Here is an 18969-nt window from a genome sequence, read left to right as displayed (position 1 = left end):
TGGGGGGGGGGGGGGGCAGAGAGGAAGGGGAGGGGGTGTCAACATCTATATCTTCTTGCAGGGAGTGACTGCTTGCCTGCTTCTCTCTCTAATAGACTATATACTGAATGACAGACAGGACAGCAGCAGATTAAAAGTTCAGCAGCTGTAGATTGTGAATTTGTGACGGCTTCTATAGGCCTACTGAAAAAGTGACTGAATTGCTGTGAGTATCGTGTTTCATTTTGCCTTGGTTATTATCTCAACTTACGGGTTTACGCGCAGGTGCATCAAACAAACCTTTTTCTCATGGGCTATAGAAATCGATAACGCTTTGCTTTCACCCAACCTTGAACATTCAAATAGCCGCAAAGATTTGAGGCTTTCTGATTTCGGAGGGACAGTTTTTTTTTCTCCTCTTTTTTTCCCAGGTTTTAAACCCCCCCATCGAACGCTCTCGGCATAATGCTGGAGGGTATGAGCTTTGAGTATATGTAAAACAATAGTGCTAAAGTTATTGGGGGGTAAGACAAGGCAGTATAACTCTTGTAAGGGATACCTCGGGTCCCCATTAGCAGGCTGTTGTGCAGACAGGCCGCTCACCGTGCCGTTCGCGTGTCATTCACTGGATACTGTCACCAGACCAGAGATCACTTTACCTTGCTGAAACAAATAGGTCATTATCCAGGAGAGCTTGCGTTGGGCAAATCCACAAACACACACAACCAGCCCCTTAAATAATTTTGATGCGCACGTCTTCCCTTCCCTTATAGAAGCATTTTATGTATCACTGGCGTTTAATGAACAATGTCTGTCATTGTCTGATTGAATAAGTCAGTTCATGTTATAAATGAAATCTCAGCTATAGGCTATAATTGTAACAGCTGCTATGCGCAAAATCCAATCTAGGTTAAATAATTACTTTATAGACTTCCTTTGACGAGTTGGCCTATCACTTCCAGAATGTCGTTTTTGAAATACTATATCTGTTTCCACTCTTACAGGTAGGGCCTTATAACCCCGGTCGGAGACCTTTGGGGAAAGGGCTCTCTTTTTGGCCACCTGCCCGACGACACCTGTCAAACGATACAGTTGTGTTGCGCATGCGTAATCGTCTGCCAGAAATCCCTAAAACTGGGATCGTCTGTCAACCAATGGTGTTCAAATCTGACCAGAGATAAAGTCAGTCTTGCAGGCCAGTGTGTGGAGCGAGAGGATTTCATAACAAACAGACAGAGAGACAGTGACTTGACTGACTCTGACACGAGACGTCGCGCGACCCCACGAAGGAGTAAACTATGCCGAGGTCTTTTCTGGTGAAGAGTAAACGGGCCCACAGCTACCACGAGCCACGGTACCTGGATGACGAGCACATCAGACTGGACGCACTTCTGGCTCATGTATGCGCAGGTAGGTGTTAAGCTCAGTGGCATTCTTATAACTTTTAGTGCCTGCTATACATGCCGTGCGAAATTGGTAAAAAACAATAATGTCAAAGTCTAAGATTTAACATGGTGCGTAAATTCCTTAGCAGTATATGATTCTTGTTATTATTCTACAACTCTAAATCTTTATCACACAAACTCATCAGTGTTAATTGGACTCTTATAAATGCATGGAACCTCAGAAAATAAACGTGTCATTCTACTACAGTATAGGCCTATCTATATCACATTGTAAAGTGGTGGAATTATATATATCCTGTGCGTTCTAAGCAGAGAGCGGTGATCAGGAGGATGTTGACTCGTCTCCGCGGAGAGCTGAGCTGTCCTCCAGCTCTCCTCTCAGCCTGGAGGGCAGCGTGTGTGACCGCTCCGCGGACTATGACTTCTGGCGTCCTCCGTCTCCCTCCTCGTCGCCAGGTATTATTCCACATTTTGTATATTGTTTTGCTGTAATTTCGTACATGCCTATACTACAAATGGTCAAGACTTAAGGAACCGTATATATACAGGCTATATAGTGTTCTCACATTTTCATGTGAAGTTTACCCAAATTACATCTGACTGAAAAGCTTTTGTGGGACTTCAAACTTGTAAGAGATTTAATTGTGTTGTTACACATTTTCGATCGCCTATTTTCATAGGCAATAGGGTGGAGGATAAACTATAATTTCGCTGGAATTTCACATAGGATTTTCACTGATTTCGCTCTAAAGAACCCCCACATTGAGAACCAGTGGCCTATAACATTAAATCATATTTTTCTTTCTTATTCCCCCTCTTCAGATTCAGAGAAATGTTTCACTCCGGCATCAACAGACGACGGTCACCATCGCACCGTTCCATTCCGGCCGTACGCATGGACATACCCGGGCTCTGAGCTCAGGCATCTGGTTCAGCGATCATCATATCGGGCCCCCGTGGATCACGAATCACCACCACTGAGCGGCTATGGAGAGGAAAGCGGCTCCGACTCCCACCTTTACGCGCAGCGGGGCCTCGGTGGCAGATTCTACCAGGACTATTCCTCAGCGGCCATGCACGAAATGTACAGCACGGGTACGAGGGACGGCGACGAGCTGTATTTGGATCGCAAACTCAACAAGCCCAGCAGCAGCTCTGAAGCCAAGTCGGAGGGGAAACACCAGATCAGCGGTTCTAAACTTCAGCCAAATGGATCCTACAAGTGTATCAAATGTTGCAAGGTATATAAGCCATATCCTTTATAGGATTTTATATTGACAAAAACAAATAAATGCTGCATGGTGGTTAATTAATGGCATGGTGACACTTGAGTTGCATTTGCATGACTTGACATTCCAACATCGTTTTGTCAAAAGGTATTCTCAACGCCACACGGATTGGAGGTTCACGTGAGACGCTCGCATAGCGGGACGCGGCCCTTCGAATGCGACATTTGTGGCAAAACCTTTGGACACGCAGTGAGCCTGGAGCAGCACAGGGCCGTTCATTCTCAGGTAGGCTATACAGGCCTCCCTCCGCGCATAAATATCATTATAATAAATAGGCATATGATTAATTATTAACGAGCCTGACCTAACGGAGGAGCGTATATAGCCATAACTCATTTAGACTAAATTGATTAGGCCTATATGCAAACATATAAAATAATAATCTGTTTTCCGTTACCCCCACGCAGGAGAGAAGCTTCAACTGCAAAATCTGCGGCAAAAGCTTCAAGCGCTCCTCCACGCTGTCTACACACCTGCTCATCCACTCGGACACGCGGCCGTATCCCTGTCAGTACTGCGGCAAGAGGTTCCACCAGAAGTCAGACATGAAGAAACACACATTCATTCACACAGGTGAGAGAGATAAGGCATGACATTTACAAAACATATACAAAAACAATCCTGTTCATTTAACTCCCGGCAGCAGCGTGTAAACTGCTTTATAGGCCTATAACTATATAGACCCGTCACCCAACTAGGCCCATGTATAAGGGTATATTTCATGGTTCTGTACCCTGCGAGTTCAATTAACACCGACGACTAATTGTTAATTATTTTGACATTTTATTAACCGTTAGTATCCATGCGATTTTTTTTGCACACTAGGTGAGAAGCCACACAAATGCCAGGTTTGCGGGAAGGCCTTCAGCCAGAGCTCCAACCTGATCACACACAGCCGCAAACACACCGGCTTCAAGCCGTTCGGCTGCGACCTCTGTGGCAAGGGCTTCCAGCGCAAAGTTGACCTGAGGAGACACAAGGAGACGCAACATGGACTCAAAGTGCAGTGTTGAATGACGCTTGTCAGTTGTTTGTACTCGAGACGCACTTTCTTTTGGATGCACTGAATGCAGAAATTGTATTATTTTATTTTTTGTTTGTTGGCCTATACTCCGTTTTCTACTGCTGTCATTGTAGGCCTACTTTTGGCTGAGGTATACACTATAGGCTATATTTGGTTGATTTAATGGAGATAGGCCTACGAATTTATTTAGGCTATAGTCTATTGAAAGTATTCTAAAAATGTTCTTATAAATGTTATTTATAATTAATTTTCTATAGGCTACAAGTGGGTATATTGATGCCATTTTCAAAATGAGTGGCCTAAGCAAAGCAGTGATTTAACAAATAATAGCAGCATATGAATGTCCATAAGTTTTTAAAATAATCACTCATGTATTTTATGATTATGACCCTTTATATCGAAAATTTTAAATACACATTAAAAAATGAAAAACGGGAAAGGGCGAACACCCCGAACCAATTTTTGTCAAATGCTGCTTGCAACATGTCATGGCTCATTCTTTCTATGATAGGCTAAAATAACTTATATATATGAAATTGCCTATAACTTGATAAGATGTAGCCTAAATGTGCGTTAAGATTATGGATAGATTTATAGTAGTTTAAAAATCTTTCCAAAATCTTGTCAAAAATCTTAGTGCATGCATGGGTAAGCTTTAAATGAAGAACTAGGCAACTTTCTCGTGAAATGCTCAGAACGTTATATGTTAGACTTAGGCCTACCATATACAGCAACATGCTGAATAGTGAATATAGTATAGCATTTAAACAAAACACCCTTCTTCTGAATTGGCCTTTATATATATATATATATATATATATATATATATATATATATATATATATTATATAGCTATACAAACATTGCAACACTCACTCCAGTTAAACATCAATATGTGTGCATTGTAAAAATTAGAAGCATAAGCAATCAATCACGTTTCAAGGCTACATGACAGCCTGGTCGATTTAAAGTTAGGCTATCTCCCGGATTTAAAAAATAAATACATAAAAAGAAATCCGGAATTCTCCTAGCGAGAGCCACCTGGTCAAAACCAAATATTTTCACCCGCCAACAAATTAAGTTATGATACCATAAACCTTGAGTGAAGGAAGTCCAGAGAAAATAGCGTCACTTTTATTACTCTACCAGTTCTTTTATAGCATTCATCCTCGTGGCCACATGACGTTGCCCGAGTGGGTGTGATTTATTTGGTTGAGCTTTAAACCATCTAGGATCTGATTTAGACGCATCCACCTACATTGTATTGTGTAGGCCTATGTTTGTTTTACAATAGACAACGCGATTACTTGAGCACATGAGGGTTGCTATGCACCTGTCAATTTAAATAGCTTCTTCAAATACTATATAGTGATTGAGATAAATGGGAATTAGATTGTTATGTATAGGCTATCTAAACACAGATAGAATGGAATCTGGATCAACTGTCCAGAAACAGTATAGGCCTATATGCAAAAAATGTTGATCAAATGCATTCCAAGAAACTTTCAATCCGCAAAAATACCTAACATCTATTCAGAAATAGAATGATACTCACAGACAACAGCAGCCATCAAAAGCCCAGTCCACCAATGTTTTGCAATGCAACGAGTTGCAACTTAAGTCACAACCACTTGCAATCACTTGCAACAGAATCCCAAAAACTGCTGCAACATGGCAATTCAGATCACTGCAATGTCTCTCCGCAACATATTACAACTGTTTTGTTGCATCACGGATCATTGGTGTGGAGACTGTGGGCTATAGGTGGACAGATTACATTCATGGTTATTGTCACTTGCAAAATATGCACGCAAAACATGAGAACCGTTGACATTTATTTACATATATTTTATTCAGACATACTGTACATCCTGAGTGCATGTTGGAGAGCTGATGGGGGTTTGTACTGCTGCAGGGTCAGTCGGGGAGCAACTGTTAATCAAACTAAACTTCAAAAACTGTGGAAATGGCCGATCTCGAAATGCAACACGTTGTGAGCTTGTAAGATCTGATAATTTTAGTATTTTTGTAGTACAAACAACGCTAAATTGCTAAATCGAGTTGTTCACACAGAAAACATTTTGAAAGAGGAACATACCATAGGAAATAACCATAGTTGCAGCTCTATACTAAGTCAGCAGACCAGCAGAGAGTGTGCATCTGTAATCTGTCAGAGAGCTGAGGTTTTGATCTGCTGGACCAGGGTCAGTAGATCTTGCTGCTGCAGTTTGAGCTCCAGCATATAGGCGTTGAGGTACTCTGCTGATGCCGGCCTCTCCAGGGCCTCACGCACCACCAGCGACACCTCAGACAACCTAAAACACACGGCAGACACAACTGTAATGTAGTGTACGCTAATTAACCCATTCTGACCCGAGATCAGATTCTAAAAATGTCTTCTATGTCAGTCGCTCTTCGATTTAAAAAAATAGCAGACCTACAAGCTCGTAGCGCGCCACTCGGTGGCGCGCTATGAGCTTGTAGATCTTCTATTTTTCGATAGCTAAAGCACGACATGATGCTAAGACCAAAATGGGTTCCAAAAAGAACCCAAATTGCTCTTAAAACAATGCAGCAAGAAAACATTTCTTGCAGCATGTTTCTATCTATAGTATGTATTTGTGTGTATGCTTCTAGCACACAACATATACTTTTCTTTTTGCATACAATTATACAGTTATGGGTATAGTGACTATTTCGAGCTGTGAATTCCAGCTCATAGTACTGCACGCTTCGACTAGCATGGTTATTGGTTATAGTTATATCTTGCCTCCTCCCTCCCCCAGCTCTACCTCTCCAGTCTACCTGTGTATAGGTGTACTGTTGGCTAATCTCCGGTTCACCCCAGGGTCTAGAGTTGCAGGGGTGGAGGTGGGGGGGGGCATCCATTATTCAGTTGGCCGCAACAATAGAGGACAGACCAACTCCACACTCACAGCTGCCAGGCAGCAGATAGATAAGACAGCACGCCAAATTATTCATGACAGAGGGACGAAGGACGCACAGGTTAGGGAAGTTGATTCGGGAGACTAATGAAATCATACAGTACAAATAAATGGGACATGCATGCGGCATGTGACTTGATGAGGAAAAAGGATGATGGGGCGGTGCAAACTGATCGAAGCCAGTTGAAATAGGTGAAATGTTCATGAGACCATTTTGTTTGTTATACGCGCAGATGTGCATTCGAATGGCTTGGCTTCCCTTCCCTGTGAATCTCTGACAATGACATTGATCATATTGATGAGGTCAGTCTAACTCAAATATGGAGATGGGGACATACTGCCCTCCAAGTACAGCTCTAGACTGGACATAGCAGGGCCAGGGAGGGACGTTGGATTTGGGATTATTAAAAAAAACAACAAGAACAATGTTGTCATCGATTTGAAAATAATCAGGGGATTACTTGGCAGAAGTCACAGATGTTTGACGCTGATCAGTGTAGTGGTATGTAAGATTAGCCACGGACAGACATTATGAACAATAATTCAAACCCATAGAGGTATAACATGCAGTATTCCTGTGCCTTTAATGTTCATGTGAAACAAAAATGTTCTGGATGAGCAGGTGGAAATATTTGTTATTCTACTCAACCCATCTTACTGTTCAGAGATCTGTTGTGGCACGAAAACTTTGGATGTCAGTTTCTCGAATCTCGATACAAACTTCTTCCAGTTTGTTAATCTGGCCACAACAGCGAAAATTGGGAAAACCTTGCTTTATACAAAATCTAACCTCTTTTTTTAAAATGCCACAATGCAAATAAAGTCAGAACAGAAATAAGCAGCATGTTCAAACACTCCTCGAAGTAGTACAAGTAGTAGTAGTCCAATACTCCAGATTGTTATAAATCAGAGTTGTAGTTTAAATGGTTGTTGTCATCATCTCACTTATGGCATCAGGTGGAATGTTTCCCAGGACATTTTATAGTCTGTGTATTTAGATTGTCTCTGTGTGTGTATTTAGCTTTGAACGTGTACTGGACATGGGCCTGTGTATGTGCTACTCCATCACGGATATAGAGGGAGCAATCAGATGGAGATAAGGCCAGGAGTTGTCTGTGTGTACTCAAGACAGGAGCAGCACGGAACTGTCCGTAAATTGCACACACACACACACACACACACACACACACACACACACACACACACACACACACACACACACACACACACACACACACACACACACACACACACACACACACACACACACACACACACACACACACACACACACACACACACACACACACACACACACACACACACACACACACACACACACACACACACACACACACCTCTAAACTAAAAGTAAAGGGTTTGTTATAGAGGAAAACAATGTCCCGCAATAAATTACACAGAGACAAAGTTGCCCACAGTGACATAGAACAGGTCTAGGCTATGCATATGATTGGTCAGAGAGAACAATGTGTGGTTGCTTTGATTTGCGCGTTTTCTTAACCACTTGTATGAAGTCACGGGAAATGATTGCTTTTCCAAATATTGCAATAGAAGATCGAAAACAGAGCATTGATAGTTGATACACATGCCAGGACCATCCATACTGATTGCATTTATCGATCAACATGTGTACAACTGCAAAGTGAAGATCCACTCAGAAAAATCACTTTGCTCCAGTTGTGGTGTTAAGTTTAAAGATTGGATGTTCTTCCATGCACCCCCCCCCCCTCCCTCTCTCCTGTTCTCTTGCCTTGCTAGGGAACAGGCTGTGCAGCTGTTATCGTATGGAACCATAACGCACACATACACACCTAAAACCGAAAAACACACATGCTAGTGAGATGTTCCATTCTCTAGTATGCGTGTTACTGTGGCAGACATTTAACAGAAAGTTCCATGCTGTTCCAGTCTAAGCACAAATTAGTACTGCACAATTCATCGAAAAAAGATCTAGATACAGACACCTACATTTTAGCGAGAATCGCTAGTTGGCCGTCCAATTAATTTTAGTTACCCATATATTTTTGCCCCTAGAGAGACTTTAAGAGGTCTAAATCAATCACTTTGATGTTCAAAGTCACAGTAGTTTGCCACATTTTGAATGTAGTAATGTTCAGCAACAGCAATATTTTCATGGAAAAAATGAGAATCGTGCGAGAATTGTGATCTCATTTCTCGGGGAGGAAACTTGAGAAAAAAATTGAGCAAGAATAGTTGCAGCACTAGCACAAATAAATAAACACACAAAATGGAGAAGCACCAGCACAATACACACAAAACACTTACAAATGGAGAAGGACCAGCGCTATCAGTGTCCATTCTGGGGTTTTGTGGATTATGTTGGTGTTGGTAAACCTACAGAAAACAAGAAATGATTTGAGTAAATCTTATGCCACAGGCTTTTCTGCCTTTTCTATACAGTATGTGAACAGAGGAATTAATGTTGACAGAAAGTTTTTGAGTTCACGGACACATTTCTTATCGTTTTTACCTTATATAAAGAGCAAAGACAGATATAACATAATTGACATTAGAGATGTCCCGATACTGTATCGGTAAAGTATTGGTCCTGATTTGTCATATCGGTATCGGTGAATATGCCAGTCTAACCACATTTGTGTGAGGAGTCTGCGATAAACACGTGCACAACATGATATATATAGCTAGATAGCTATTCACAACACTCTGTACTCTTTAATAAAAGTCCGTTGTGCAGTGTTCCTACATGGAGTGCTCTGAGGCTAGAGTAGTGTTTACAAGACGCCATTGTACAACTGAGGAAGGGGAAAGAAGGCTGAACGAAGTCTTCGAGAGTCCGAAAACAGTGGCAGAAAATGGACATTTAGTAAAATATCTCCACTTTGCCACGAGATTAACACAGACCTTATTCTCCCCACTCCTCCAGTGATTATGGCAATGAAATATATGTCGGGCAGAAACCTTGTATCTCTATATTATACATTTATGTTTTTATCAGCTTGCAAAGCTGATAAAAACTAGTCTAGTCACGTGGTCTAGTCTCTAGTGGTGAGATTCTATCATCACATCAAAAACAGGCAATCAAAGACAATTGTAATACATGCGTTACTGTTGTTACAAAAAGAGTAAAGCCGAACAAGGTAACCTTTCACAAGGTAACTGGTCCCCATTAGCAGGTTGGTACCTTGCATAGCTGCATTTGCTGTTGGTGTGTGAATGTAGAGTGACAGACAGGAGTGGAGACTAAATCATTAAAATTCAAACATTACATTTTCTTAGCTTGAGACACCATAATAACTTTTTTATTATGATTATTCTTTCTTTATTTCATTTTCCTAGCACAATTAAGGGTGCAACAAACAGTGGCAAAGCACTACATGTTTGTGCCACTACTACAGCATATCAATATGAATCTGGTAGGCACTAAATTCACACAAGCGTTTGACACTGACAGTGTATAAACTAGGAAAAGAGAACAATCATTAAATCTGACGAGGTCCTACCAACCGCCGGAAAGCTCTCTGTCAATGGAGTGGTGATGAATGGCTCTCCAACGGGACTGTGTACATTATACAACTCCTAGGGCCCATTAGCAGTGGGACCAGCGAGCAGCCTAAAGAGAATTCCTGGAAGTAGGCTTCTTACTGGACGTGTTACTGTGCTGCTATTAAATCACTGCCATGGGAAGTCAACTGCATTCTGCCAGTTACCACTTCCTGCTGATGGCAACTGTGCCAGCCAATCACAATCTGCAAAATGTCTATGGCAGGAAGTATGTTCGAGTTCGGTACAAGCTTTCGATTTGTGTCATTTTATTATATCGGCAAATAAATACACATGACCAAGTACTAGTTATCTACTAGCTACCGTGTGCGACGTCACCTCAAAACAAAACCTTTACGGTTGAAAAGACCCTGATAGGGACTAAAGGAATGTCTGTGAGTGGGAAAGGGAATCAGGTACAGTATAAGTCTGAAGTGTGGTGTACTCACCTGAAGGTCTTGACCAGTTTGTTAAGATCCCTTCCGATGTCATGTATGGTGAGACGCATCGGGCCCACAACGTTTATGAGACTGAGACGTGTCACAGATAGAAAGGTCAGTTATACATACAGTAGATCCAGTCCAAGTAAAAAAGAAAAGTCAATTTAGTTTTCATTAACAGGTTACGTCCATCCGACATGTCCACGCGTCCTAGGGAATCCAACCGACAGATTCAAAGGACGTGTGTACACGTCCTATAGCGTCCAGAGCTCCTATTTTGAAGGAATCCCGGGGCTGATTGTGTAAAATTATAGGAGGTCCAACTAGAATCGATAAATTGAAACCAAATGAATGATGTCCCACCCATCCGATTCATACCTTTAGCCACAAGGACAGCAGATGAGTGATAAATGGTTCAAGTACTATAGACGAATAACAATATCGTGGAGGGGTCAGAATAAAATGTGGACTTAAACTGTTGTGCTATAAAACTGTGGCAGTTTTATAGCTATTTGCTATAGCCATCAGGTTTATTAATGTCAATGTTACATCAAGAAACTGTGCATGTGAATGAAAGTATCAGCTTCTTTTGTACACGAAGAAATGTTACATTGTTGTAATCATGTAAACATTTCTTTGACACATGAAGAAAAGAACATGCATGAATGTGCACACACACACCTTGTGGTGAGCTTCTCCATAGCGATGCGTTTCTGAATATGGTGCTGGGCAGTGGAGTCAATGAGGGGCAAAACTATTTCATTCCAGCTCTGCTGCAGAGAAGACAAAACAAAAAAAGTAAAGGCCATTAGGTAGATGAAGGCTACTCTACAACATACACCTTCACTTAATTTATATTATTGATTTCAGCTGTTACAATTCCAAACATGCAAACATGACCCACATAAATCACTTCAGTCTATATTAGTAGCTGAATGACTAGTTAGTAATTGTTCATAAAAGTTCATAGTATAACTAAATGCATCAGGATTCCAATTCAAAAATACCAAAACATTATTCAGGATTTCAATTCAAAATAAAATATAGCAAAATAGCTGATCTACAAGCTCGTTTTGAGATTGGCTATTTTTTCCTGACAGTGATATGCAATGTGGCCCTCTGGAGTGAGTGTGGAAATATTGTGGCCCTCTCCATCGTCCCTGCTCTACAAGATGTTTGCAGCGCCCCCGTGTGGCCAGTGGCTCATGCTACAAACCAATGTTCACATCTTTCCTCCCTCCTTCATTCGCCTCTTGACATCCTCCACCCTCCTTCCTCATAATCTCCCCATGCTATGAGAAAGATGGGGGCATTTCTATGCCTTTATTGGATAGTGATAGTGACAGATGAAATAGCAGGATAGATGGGTAAGGAAGGACAAGCAGCACGGGGCCTCGGGTCAGATTCTAACCGGGTCGGCTGCACGCTCTACCAAGTGATAACTGGGACTGACGTTGAAATAATTTCCATTTTCGATAAAGTATGTTTACGCTTTCGGTAATTCTCCAGCACCTCTCTCACCTGAGTGTTTTCTGCAGGCTGTTTGTTCTCCTCGGGCTGCGTCCTGCAGGTGCCCTGGTAAAACTCTGTGACCCTCAGCTGCATCTCCTGGGTCTGCTTCCGCAGCCCATCATAGTCTGGAACTGGAGCCCACGGCCTCTCCTGCTGCCCTGGAAGCCTGGCATCGACCCCTCCGTCTCCCTCTACCACCGCCTCCAAGTCATCTTCATCCAACTCCTCCTCCTCCTCCTTCTCCTCCTTCTCTTCATTTCCTTCCCTGCCGTCCACGGGGGGCGAGCCCGGGCGGGGGCCGGCACCGTAAAGGAATGTCAGTGTCTCCGTGGTCGTCCAGTCCAGCAGAGTCGTTTTCAGGCATTCTAGTAGGTTCTGCCGGTCGGTGTCGGGCCCGGCAGCCCGGGCTGAGTGGTGTTGGAGGAGGTCGCGTAGCCCTGCGGCCCCTCTCTGGCTCATACCCACCTGGGTGATGTTGAGGCCTGGTCGGGCTGCGCTGGTGTCGCCCTGTGTCGCGGGGAGTGGTTGAGGTGAGGTGGAGGGTTCCAAATTAATTCTGTTTTCGGTATAGGCAGACGGGACAACTGCAGTCTTGTGTTCTTCTTGCAGTTTACCCTGCTTCAGAGCTGGATCTCTGTCTGGAGGAGCGTCGTCGGTGGTTGCCTCTGTTTTAGAGCTCAAATTAAGCTTAGCTACTCCCTCTTCTACAGAATCAAGGTCAAGCGGACCTCGCTCCTCGCAGACCAGCTTCTGCACAGTGGGCTGATCCACCCCTACAGAATTAAGTTGTTTGTGTCTGGCCATGTCTGCGCCTGGTTCTGTTTTAGAGGCAATACACTCTTTACTATTCTGTCTAGTTACATTTTTATTTAGCGTCTCTCTTCCTCGATGCTGGGTCTCCTCTTTATCCATCTCTCCCTCCACATTCTCCTGCCTCGCCCTTTTCCCGAGCTTTCTTTGCTCTCCCTCGTCCGTGCGTTTGGGCAGTTCGCCCCAGTGCACTCTGGGTCCCTTTCGCTGGGACACCACGCTGGAGACAAAGTCCTGTTCCTGTTCCTCGTCGCTGGTGTCGCTGTGGACAGAGCCGGCTGCAGGGGCCGGACGCTCTAGAGGTGAAGGGGTCTCGATGTCCTCCTCGCGTAGGCACATCGCTGAAAGCCTCACCTCCTCACCTGAGCTACCTCTGAACACAGGAAAGGAGGTAAAAAAAAAGGTTGGTTTTTAGTGCCTATTATTTATACTTTACGCACAACCGTATCACTCAATCAAGAAATTTCATGTCGTCACAATACAAATTTCAGTTGAAATCAGTTATCTTCTCAGAGCGACTCCATAGCTCAACTGGAAGTCTATTAGGTATTATAGTATAATATGTATAATATTATGTTCAATGTTGGACTTGGAACACCTTTATAAGAAACACACTGCCTCTTTTATATTTGATCCTTTGGTTGAATCTAATCGTGGATTAAATAAAAGAATAATACATACCCATCTCCTTTCTCCATCAAAGTGATTTCTGGAGGGCTGTTGGTGGGATTTACAATAAAGACAAGATGATGATTACAAGTTACAACATAAGACGATGGCCTTAAAATAGTAGGGTCAACATTCCCTTTTTAATTAATTTGATCAACTGATTAATTTGGCAGGCATTCACAGAGGTCTGTCATCATAATTCTTGAAATAATACTATTTCTCAAACACTATATATATATAAGCATTATGTCATGTCCTTGTGTCCATGTTTTGATAGTGTTGCATCAAATCTCGTCTGTTGGTCCTTATATGACACGATGAAGCCAATCTACTTTGACATTTCTATTATATTGTAGCCCATTCTATTATATTCTACTGTCACATCAGTGTTTCATGTTGGTGTACGTTTACCCGTCATGTATTCTATTGTATTCTACTGTCACATCAGTGTTTCATGTTGGTGTACGTTTACCCGTCATGTATTCTATTATATTCTACTGTCACATCAGTGTTTCATGTTGGTGTACGTTTACCCGTCATGTATTCTATTGTATTCTACTGTCACATCAGTGTTTCATGTTTTATGTTGTACGTTTACCCGTCATGTATTCTATTGTATTCTACTGTCACATCAGTGTTTCATGTTGGTGTACGTTTACCCGTCATGTATTCTATTGTATTCTACTGTCACATCAGTGTTTCATGTTGGTGTACGTTTACCCGTCATGTATTCTATTGTATTCTACTGTCACATCAGTGTTTCATGTTGGTGTACGTTTACCCGTCATGTATTCTATTGTATTCTACTGTCACATCAGTGTTTCATGTTGGTGTACGTTTACCCGTCATGTATTCTATTGTATTCTACTGTCACATCAGTGTTTCATGTTGGTGTACGTTTACCCGTCATGTATTCTATTGTATTCTACTGTCACATCAGTGTTTCATGTTGGTGTACGTTTACCCGTCATGTATTCTATTGTATTCTACTGTCACATCAGTGTTTCATGTTGGTGTACGTTTACCCGTCATGTATTCTATTGTATTCTACTGTCACATCAGTGTTTCATGTTGTATGTTGTACGTTTACCCGTCATGTATTCTATTGTATTCTACTGTCACATCAGTGTTTCATGTTGTATGTTGTACGTTTACCCGTCATGTATTCTATTATATTCTACTGTCACATCAGTGTTTCATGTTGGTGTACGTTTACCCGTCATGTATTCTATTGTATTCTACTGTCACATCAGTGTTTCATGTTGGTGTACGTTTACCCGTCATGCTGCCTGAGCCACAGGGGTGTCGTTGGTATTTGCAGCTCAAACGCTTTGGACGCTTTGTAGCAGAAGTTACTGCAGAAGCTCTGAACAGCAGGGAGGCAATATTAACTATTACTTGAATTGCTTCTACAAAAAGTAACACGCTAAATATATGTGATCCATACATAAAAATAAATAACCAAGGGTTTTGCAGTGTACACAGAACTTACCTTGCGGTCACTGATATCATATACTTTATTGGTCTTGGTGCTAATTTTGAACTGCTGGGTAGGGATCTATGAATTAAAGAGCAGAAATGAATTACAGTAAAACATACTGTCCTATACAAAGTGCAGTGACGATAGATAAGTATGTAGGGCTCTCACCTTCTCTAGTTTATTCTGACATATAGGATAGCCACACAGTTTAACGATGGATCTCTCCTCTATGGCATCTTTGTAATTGTCTGCAGTTATGAACTTCGCCTGCAAGAGGAGGAGAAAGGGAATGGGTGAAAAACACAACAGTAAACTATACTGTACTATGCAATACGGGTGGCTAAGATGATCTAATGGTTTGAGTGACCACATCTCCCTTACTATGTTTTAAATAATATATGTGAGTAAATAAGTAAATAAAATAAAAATAGCCGATATAAATGCTCACAACGTACGTATGAGATGTGTACAGTGTTGTTAACTTGTAGATTGGCTACTTTCACTATTATGACAACACAATACAAAGTACAGTATAAGGGCTTAAGTAGTTAATCAATTTGTCAAAATACACATAACAAATAAATTATATTTCTTTTAAACCCTGCTTATTGATTATTTGATGAATCGAAAAAGTAATCGATAAAATAACTAAGAAAATAATCTATATTTGCAGTCTTATTTGACTGTACGTTAATAACTAAGTAAATAATCTATATTTGCAGTCCTATTTGACTGTAGTACTTACACAGTCGAGAAGAAAGTCTTCAGTCACACTGTCCTCGTATAGGAGACGTTCCACAATCTGAACAGCTCTCTTCTCCAAATCCAGCTTGCCCATCAGTGCTTCCCTTACAGCCTCTCTTCTGTCATTGGACAAACAAATGGAGTCGTATGAGGGGGTGGGGCAATTGGTGGAGAATAATATCTAAGAGGAAAATTAGCAAGAGAGGCCAACTTTGCTTTACTTCCCGTATTGGCGCTGCACTGCAGCGACATGGGCATAAGGGCTACGCCTAAGACAGATTTCTTCCTCGGGAGACAAATAATAAAGAACCTTGAACCTTGATCTGTGTGAGGTGGGCGGTAACATTATTAGGAGACGGGAAGAATGTTGGAGTCTATTCATTTCCAATGGGAGAATGAACGTGAACACAGCTTCTGAACCATTCCTTAACTCCATGGTCACTGAACTAAATACTGGACGCAATCATCACAAGGCACACAATATTTATAAGATATTCATAGTAAAATGGCTTCTTTTAGCGAGACATTTCTTTATCCCAGCAACAAACTCTCACGAGATTTGAGATGAGTCCTCGGAAGCCTCTCTCTGTCCATCTGCAATTTGACGGACAACACATAGGGGGCTCTGGCCCCATATTTAAGATGACAATATGTGAATATTATAACAATGGACACATACAAGTGAAATAAAATGTGTGTTCCAATGCTTAAAGGAGAATTCCATGCTAGAATGCTTTCTTATCTTTCTTTGTAGTTGTTACGTCCCCACCAAAGAGGTCCAGGTGTTTTTTTTGTACAAAAACTCCTTATTGGCTATTTCCCCTACCATATGCCCTCAATGAATTGCATTGCATTGAATGGGAATTGAATGGGGCTATGGGGTGTGGTGTTAATTCGCTTATTTCCATCGAAAGAAGTGTGCCGCTTGGGATATTATTTACATTATGAAGAGAGGATATATACAACAAAATTATAATTTTGAGCGATGGAAATAAGTGAATTAGAAAAACACCCCATAGCCCCATTCAATTCAATGCAATTCATTTAGGGCTTATGGTAGGGGAAATAGCCAATAAGGAGCTTTTGCACAAAATAACACCTGGACCTCTTGCCTTTTAGTATGGAATTCTCCTTTAATAATATAATTTTCCAGAACTGTCTTTAGACTCTTGGTTGATGGGGGCTGATTTGGGAAGTTCGCCCCTCTTCATAAATAGACCATCTTTGATAATATACATTACATATACTAACCCCCCCCCTCACACACACACCTTCTTGCTTCTTCTTCAGTGTTCATTGCTTGTTTCTTTGCTTTGTCACCTGGCAAAATGATAGGAATAGATAGAATAGATTAAATACACACTGATCAGTGATCACTACAGACAGACAGACAGACAGACAGACAGACAGACAGACAGACAGACAGACAGACAGACAGACAGACAGACAGACAGTTGTGTGTGTGTGTGTGTGTGTGTGTGTGTGTGTGTGTGTGTGTGTGTGAGTGTGTGTGCTGTGCCCCATGTGTAGTTGTTGAAGTAAGTTTACATTTGTTTACTTTGTGGACTATCCATGATTAAGGCTAAGCATTACACACTTATTTACAACAGGCCAGGGTCCACCATTTTCAATTCATCAGAACATTTTATAGACGTACAAATACACTTCTGTAAAAGTGAAATCATCATAGATGATAGTGCTGCTTTGAATGCCATGATTCGCATACATGATTATTGTGGAAATATTTGTAGTTTTCAAATGGATATATGACAAGAGCTGAACCCAAGTCACAGCAATTAATTGTTGAGTGAGAGTACACACTACACACTTAAGTGCTGGAGTTTGGAAGCACTCGTCGTACGTCACTGAACGGCCCTGCGTTCCACCTGTTTCGAATTTGCACATAATGCAGGAGGCAGCAGCGCGACCCGTTAATAAAAACGAGTGCTTCCAAACTGCAACACTTAGAAAAAGAATTACTTGCAGAGGATGTCTTGACAGAAAGTAGCTCATAACATGTCTACAGTGGATTTTTATGAAAAACAAGCTCGGCAGATTGAAAGAGGATAATTCAAGCTTGTACTACAGCTGCAATGTTGGTGAGTTTAACGTCGTTTAAGACAAGCAGATCACAAACCAAAAAAGATGAGTGGGGAGTCAATGGAGGGTATTGCAACTCTAGATTCATCCCATTATACAAAAATCTAGAGTTGAAAATTGCGGCTAACTACACAGTACACACTGAGCACTACAAGCAAATAATAATGAAATAAGTGTTCTATTGCTGGGTTAAATAATAGAATATATGTAGCTCTGGTCCATAGCTCTAATGTGTTGCATTCTAAATGCAACGCATTAGAGCTTTGGACCAGAGCTAGAATACATGTAATAATGTATGTATTCAATTCTAGGGTTAGGGCATATAGGGCCAGCCAAAAAAACACAAGATGTACACAAGAGGTTCCCAACCAGCAACCACTGGTACTACCACTGGTGGTACTTGAGCCCCCCTCTGGTGGTACACAGAGAAGTCGCCCAGAAAAGACAAAAGTGGAATGATATATTTATAGTACTACTGATTGTTCTTCTGACCAAGCAATTGGTTGAAATAGGCTATCCAGCCGTGCTGAAATGGGCATGACAATGATGACAGCACACCTAGCCGTTAATAGAAGATTTGAGAACGGATTAATCACATTAGTGCTGATTAGTGATTAGACAAGAGTTCTGTCAGAGCAGCATTATTGGCTTAGGAATGGAACAAAAAGTATTTTAACATCAGTTGTTATGGTGGTACTTGGAGAGCCAAATATGTTCTGAGGTGGTACTTCAGTATAAAAACATTAAAAAGGTTGGGAACCACTGATGTACACTAGTACAATACACACTAGTACATATGAGAATGATAACGTGGCAGCCGGTCCGGCCTACAACAACAGGTGTTCTATCAACACGAACAGTGAACGAGCATTAACTATAATTACTCGTTTGACTTTTCGAGATATTTCCAATTTAAATTAAAGCGAACCTTTTGCAGAGGTTTTTGAGGAGCGGTTGCTCCGTCTTCTCTCTTCACTGTCCTCCATGCTGCTTCTCTGTTGTTTTGCCAAGTTCACCTCTGAACTATG

At 41.6% G+C, this 18969-nt stretch overlaps 2 protein-coding genes across 3 annotated transcripts; one reads left to right on the top strand and one right to left on the bottom strand.

Annotated features, from left to right (window-relative positions):
- Positions 1–1006: 1006 nt before the first annotated feature.
- On the top strand, positions 1007–4167 carry gfi1aa (growth factor independent 1A transcription repressor a). The gene is made up of 6 exons (XM_083781662.1): positions 1007–1389; positions 1698–1841; positions 2208–2626; positions 2762–2899; positions 3082–3247; positions 3500–4167. The coding sequence occupies exons 1-6, from the start codon at positions 1278–1280 to the stop codon at positions 3685–3687; spliced, it is 1167 nt and encodes a 388-aa protein (XP_083637788.1). The 5' UTR covers positions 1007–1277; the 3' UTR covers positions 3688–4167.
- A 1394-nt stretch (positions 4168–5561) lies between these two features.
- On the bottom strand, positions 5562–18952 carry rpap2 (RNA polymerase II associated protein 2). Of its 2 annotated transcripts, none has more exons than XM_083781723.1 (12): positions 18870–18952; positions 17113–17161; positions 15843–15960; positions 15266–15364; positions 15110–15175; positions 14895–14983; positions 13630–13665; positions 12148–13321; positions 11308–11399; positions 10636–10716; positions 8951–9019; positions 5562–6013 (listed from the first exon to the last, which is right to left on the bottom strand). In XM_083781723.1, the coding sequence occupies exons 1-12, from the start codon at positions 18925–18927 to the stop codon at positions 5869–5871; spliced, it is 2076 nt and encodes a 691-aa protein (XP_083637849.1). In that variant the 5' UTR covers positions 18928–18952; the 3' UTR covers positions 5562–5868. The 2 variants fall into 2 exon arrangements, with proteins under 2 accessions (XP_083637849.1, XP_083637850.1); XM_083781724.1 differs by having other exon boundaries at positions 11308–11396.
- Positions 18953–18969: the final 17 nt, after the last annotated feature.

Source organism: Protomyctophum parallelum (assembly GCF_964188405.1).
Source record: "Protomyctophum parallelum genome assembly, chromosome: 14".
NCBI lineage: Eukaryota > Metazoa > Chordata > Actinopteri > Myctophiformes > Myctophidae > Protomyctophum > Protomyctophum parallelum.
This window is presented reverse-complemented; position numbering and strand designations above follow the sequence as displayed.

What these genes read in the sequence shown, in the direction of transcription:
- gfi1aa (XM_083781662.1), top strand. Translation starts at nt 1,278, where the DNA reads ATGCCGAGGTCTTTTCTGGTGAAGAGTAAACGGGCCCACAGCTACCAC. An exon ending in GTCTCCCTCCTCGTCGCCAG is followed by an intron (nt 1,842 to 2,207) that starts GTATTATTCCAC and finishes CCCCCTCTTCAG; the next exon opens with ATTCAGAGAAATGTTTCACT. An exon ending in AGTGTATCAAATGTTGCAAG is followed by an intron (nt 2,627 to 2,761) that starts GTATATAAGCCA and finishes TTTTGTCAAAAG; the next exon opens with GTATTCTCAACGCCACACGG.
- rpap2 (XM_083781723.1), bottom strand. Translation starts at nt 18,927, where the DNA reads ATGGAGGACAGTGAAGAGAGAAGACGGAGCAACCGCTCCTCAAAAACC. An exon ending in CTCAAAAACCTCTGCAAAAG is followed by an intron (nt 17,162 to 18,869) that starts GTTCGCTTTAAT and finishes TCATTTTGCCAG; the next exon opens with GTGACAAAGCAAAGAAACAA. An exon ending in ATGATATCAGTGACCGCAAG is followed by an intron (nt 14,984 to 15,109) that starts GTAAGTTCTGTG and finishes CCTGCTGTTCAG; the next exon opens with AGCTTCTGCAGTAACTTCTG.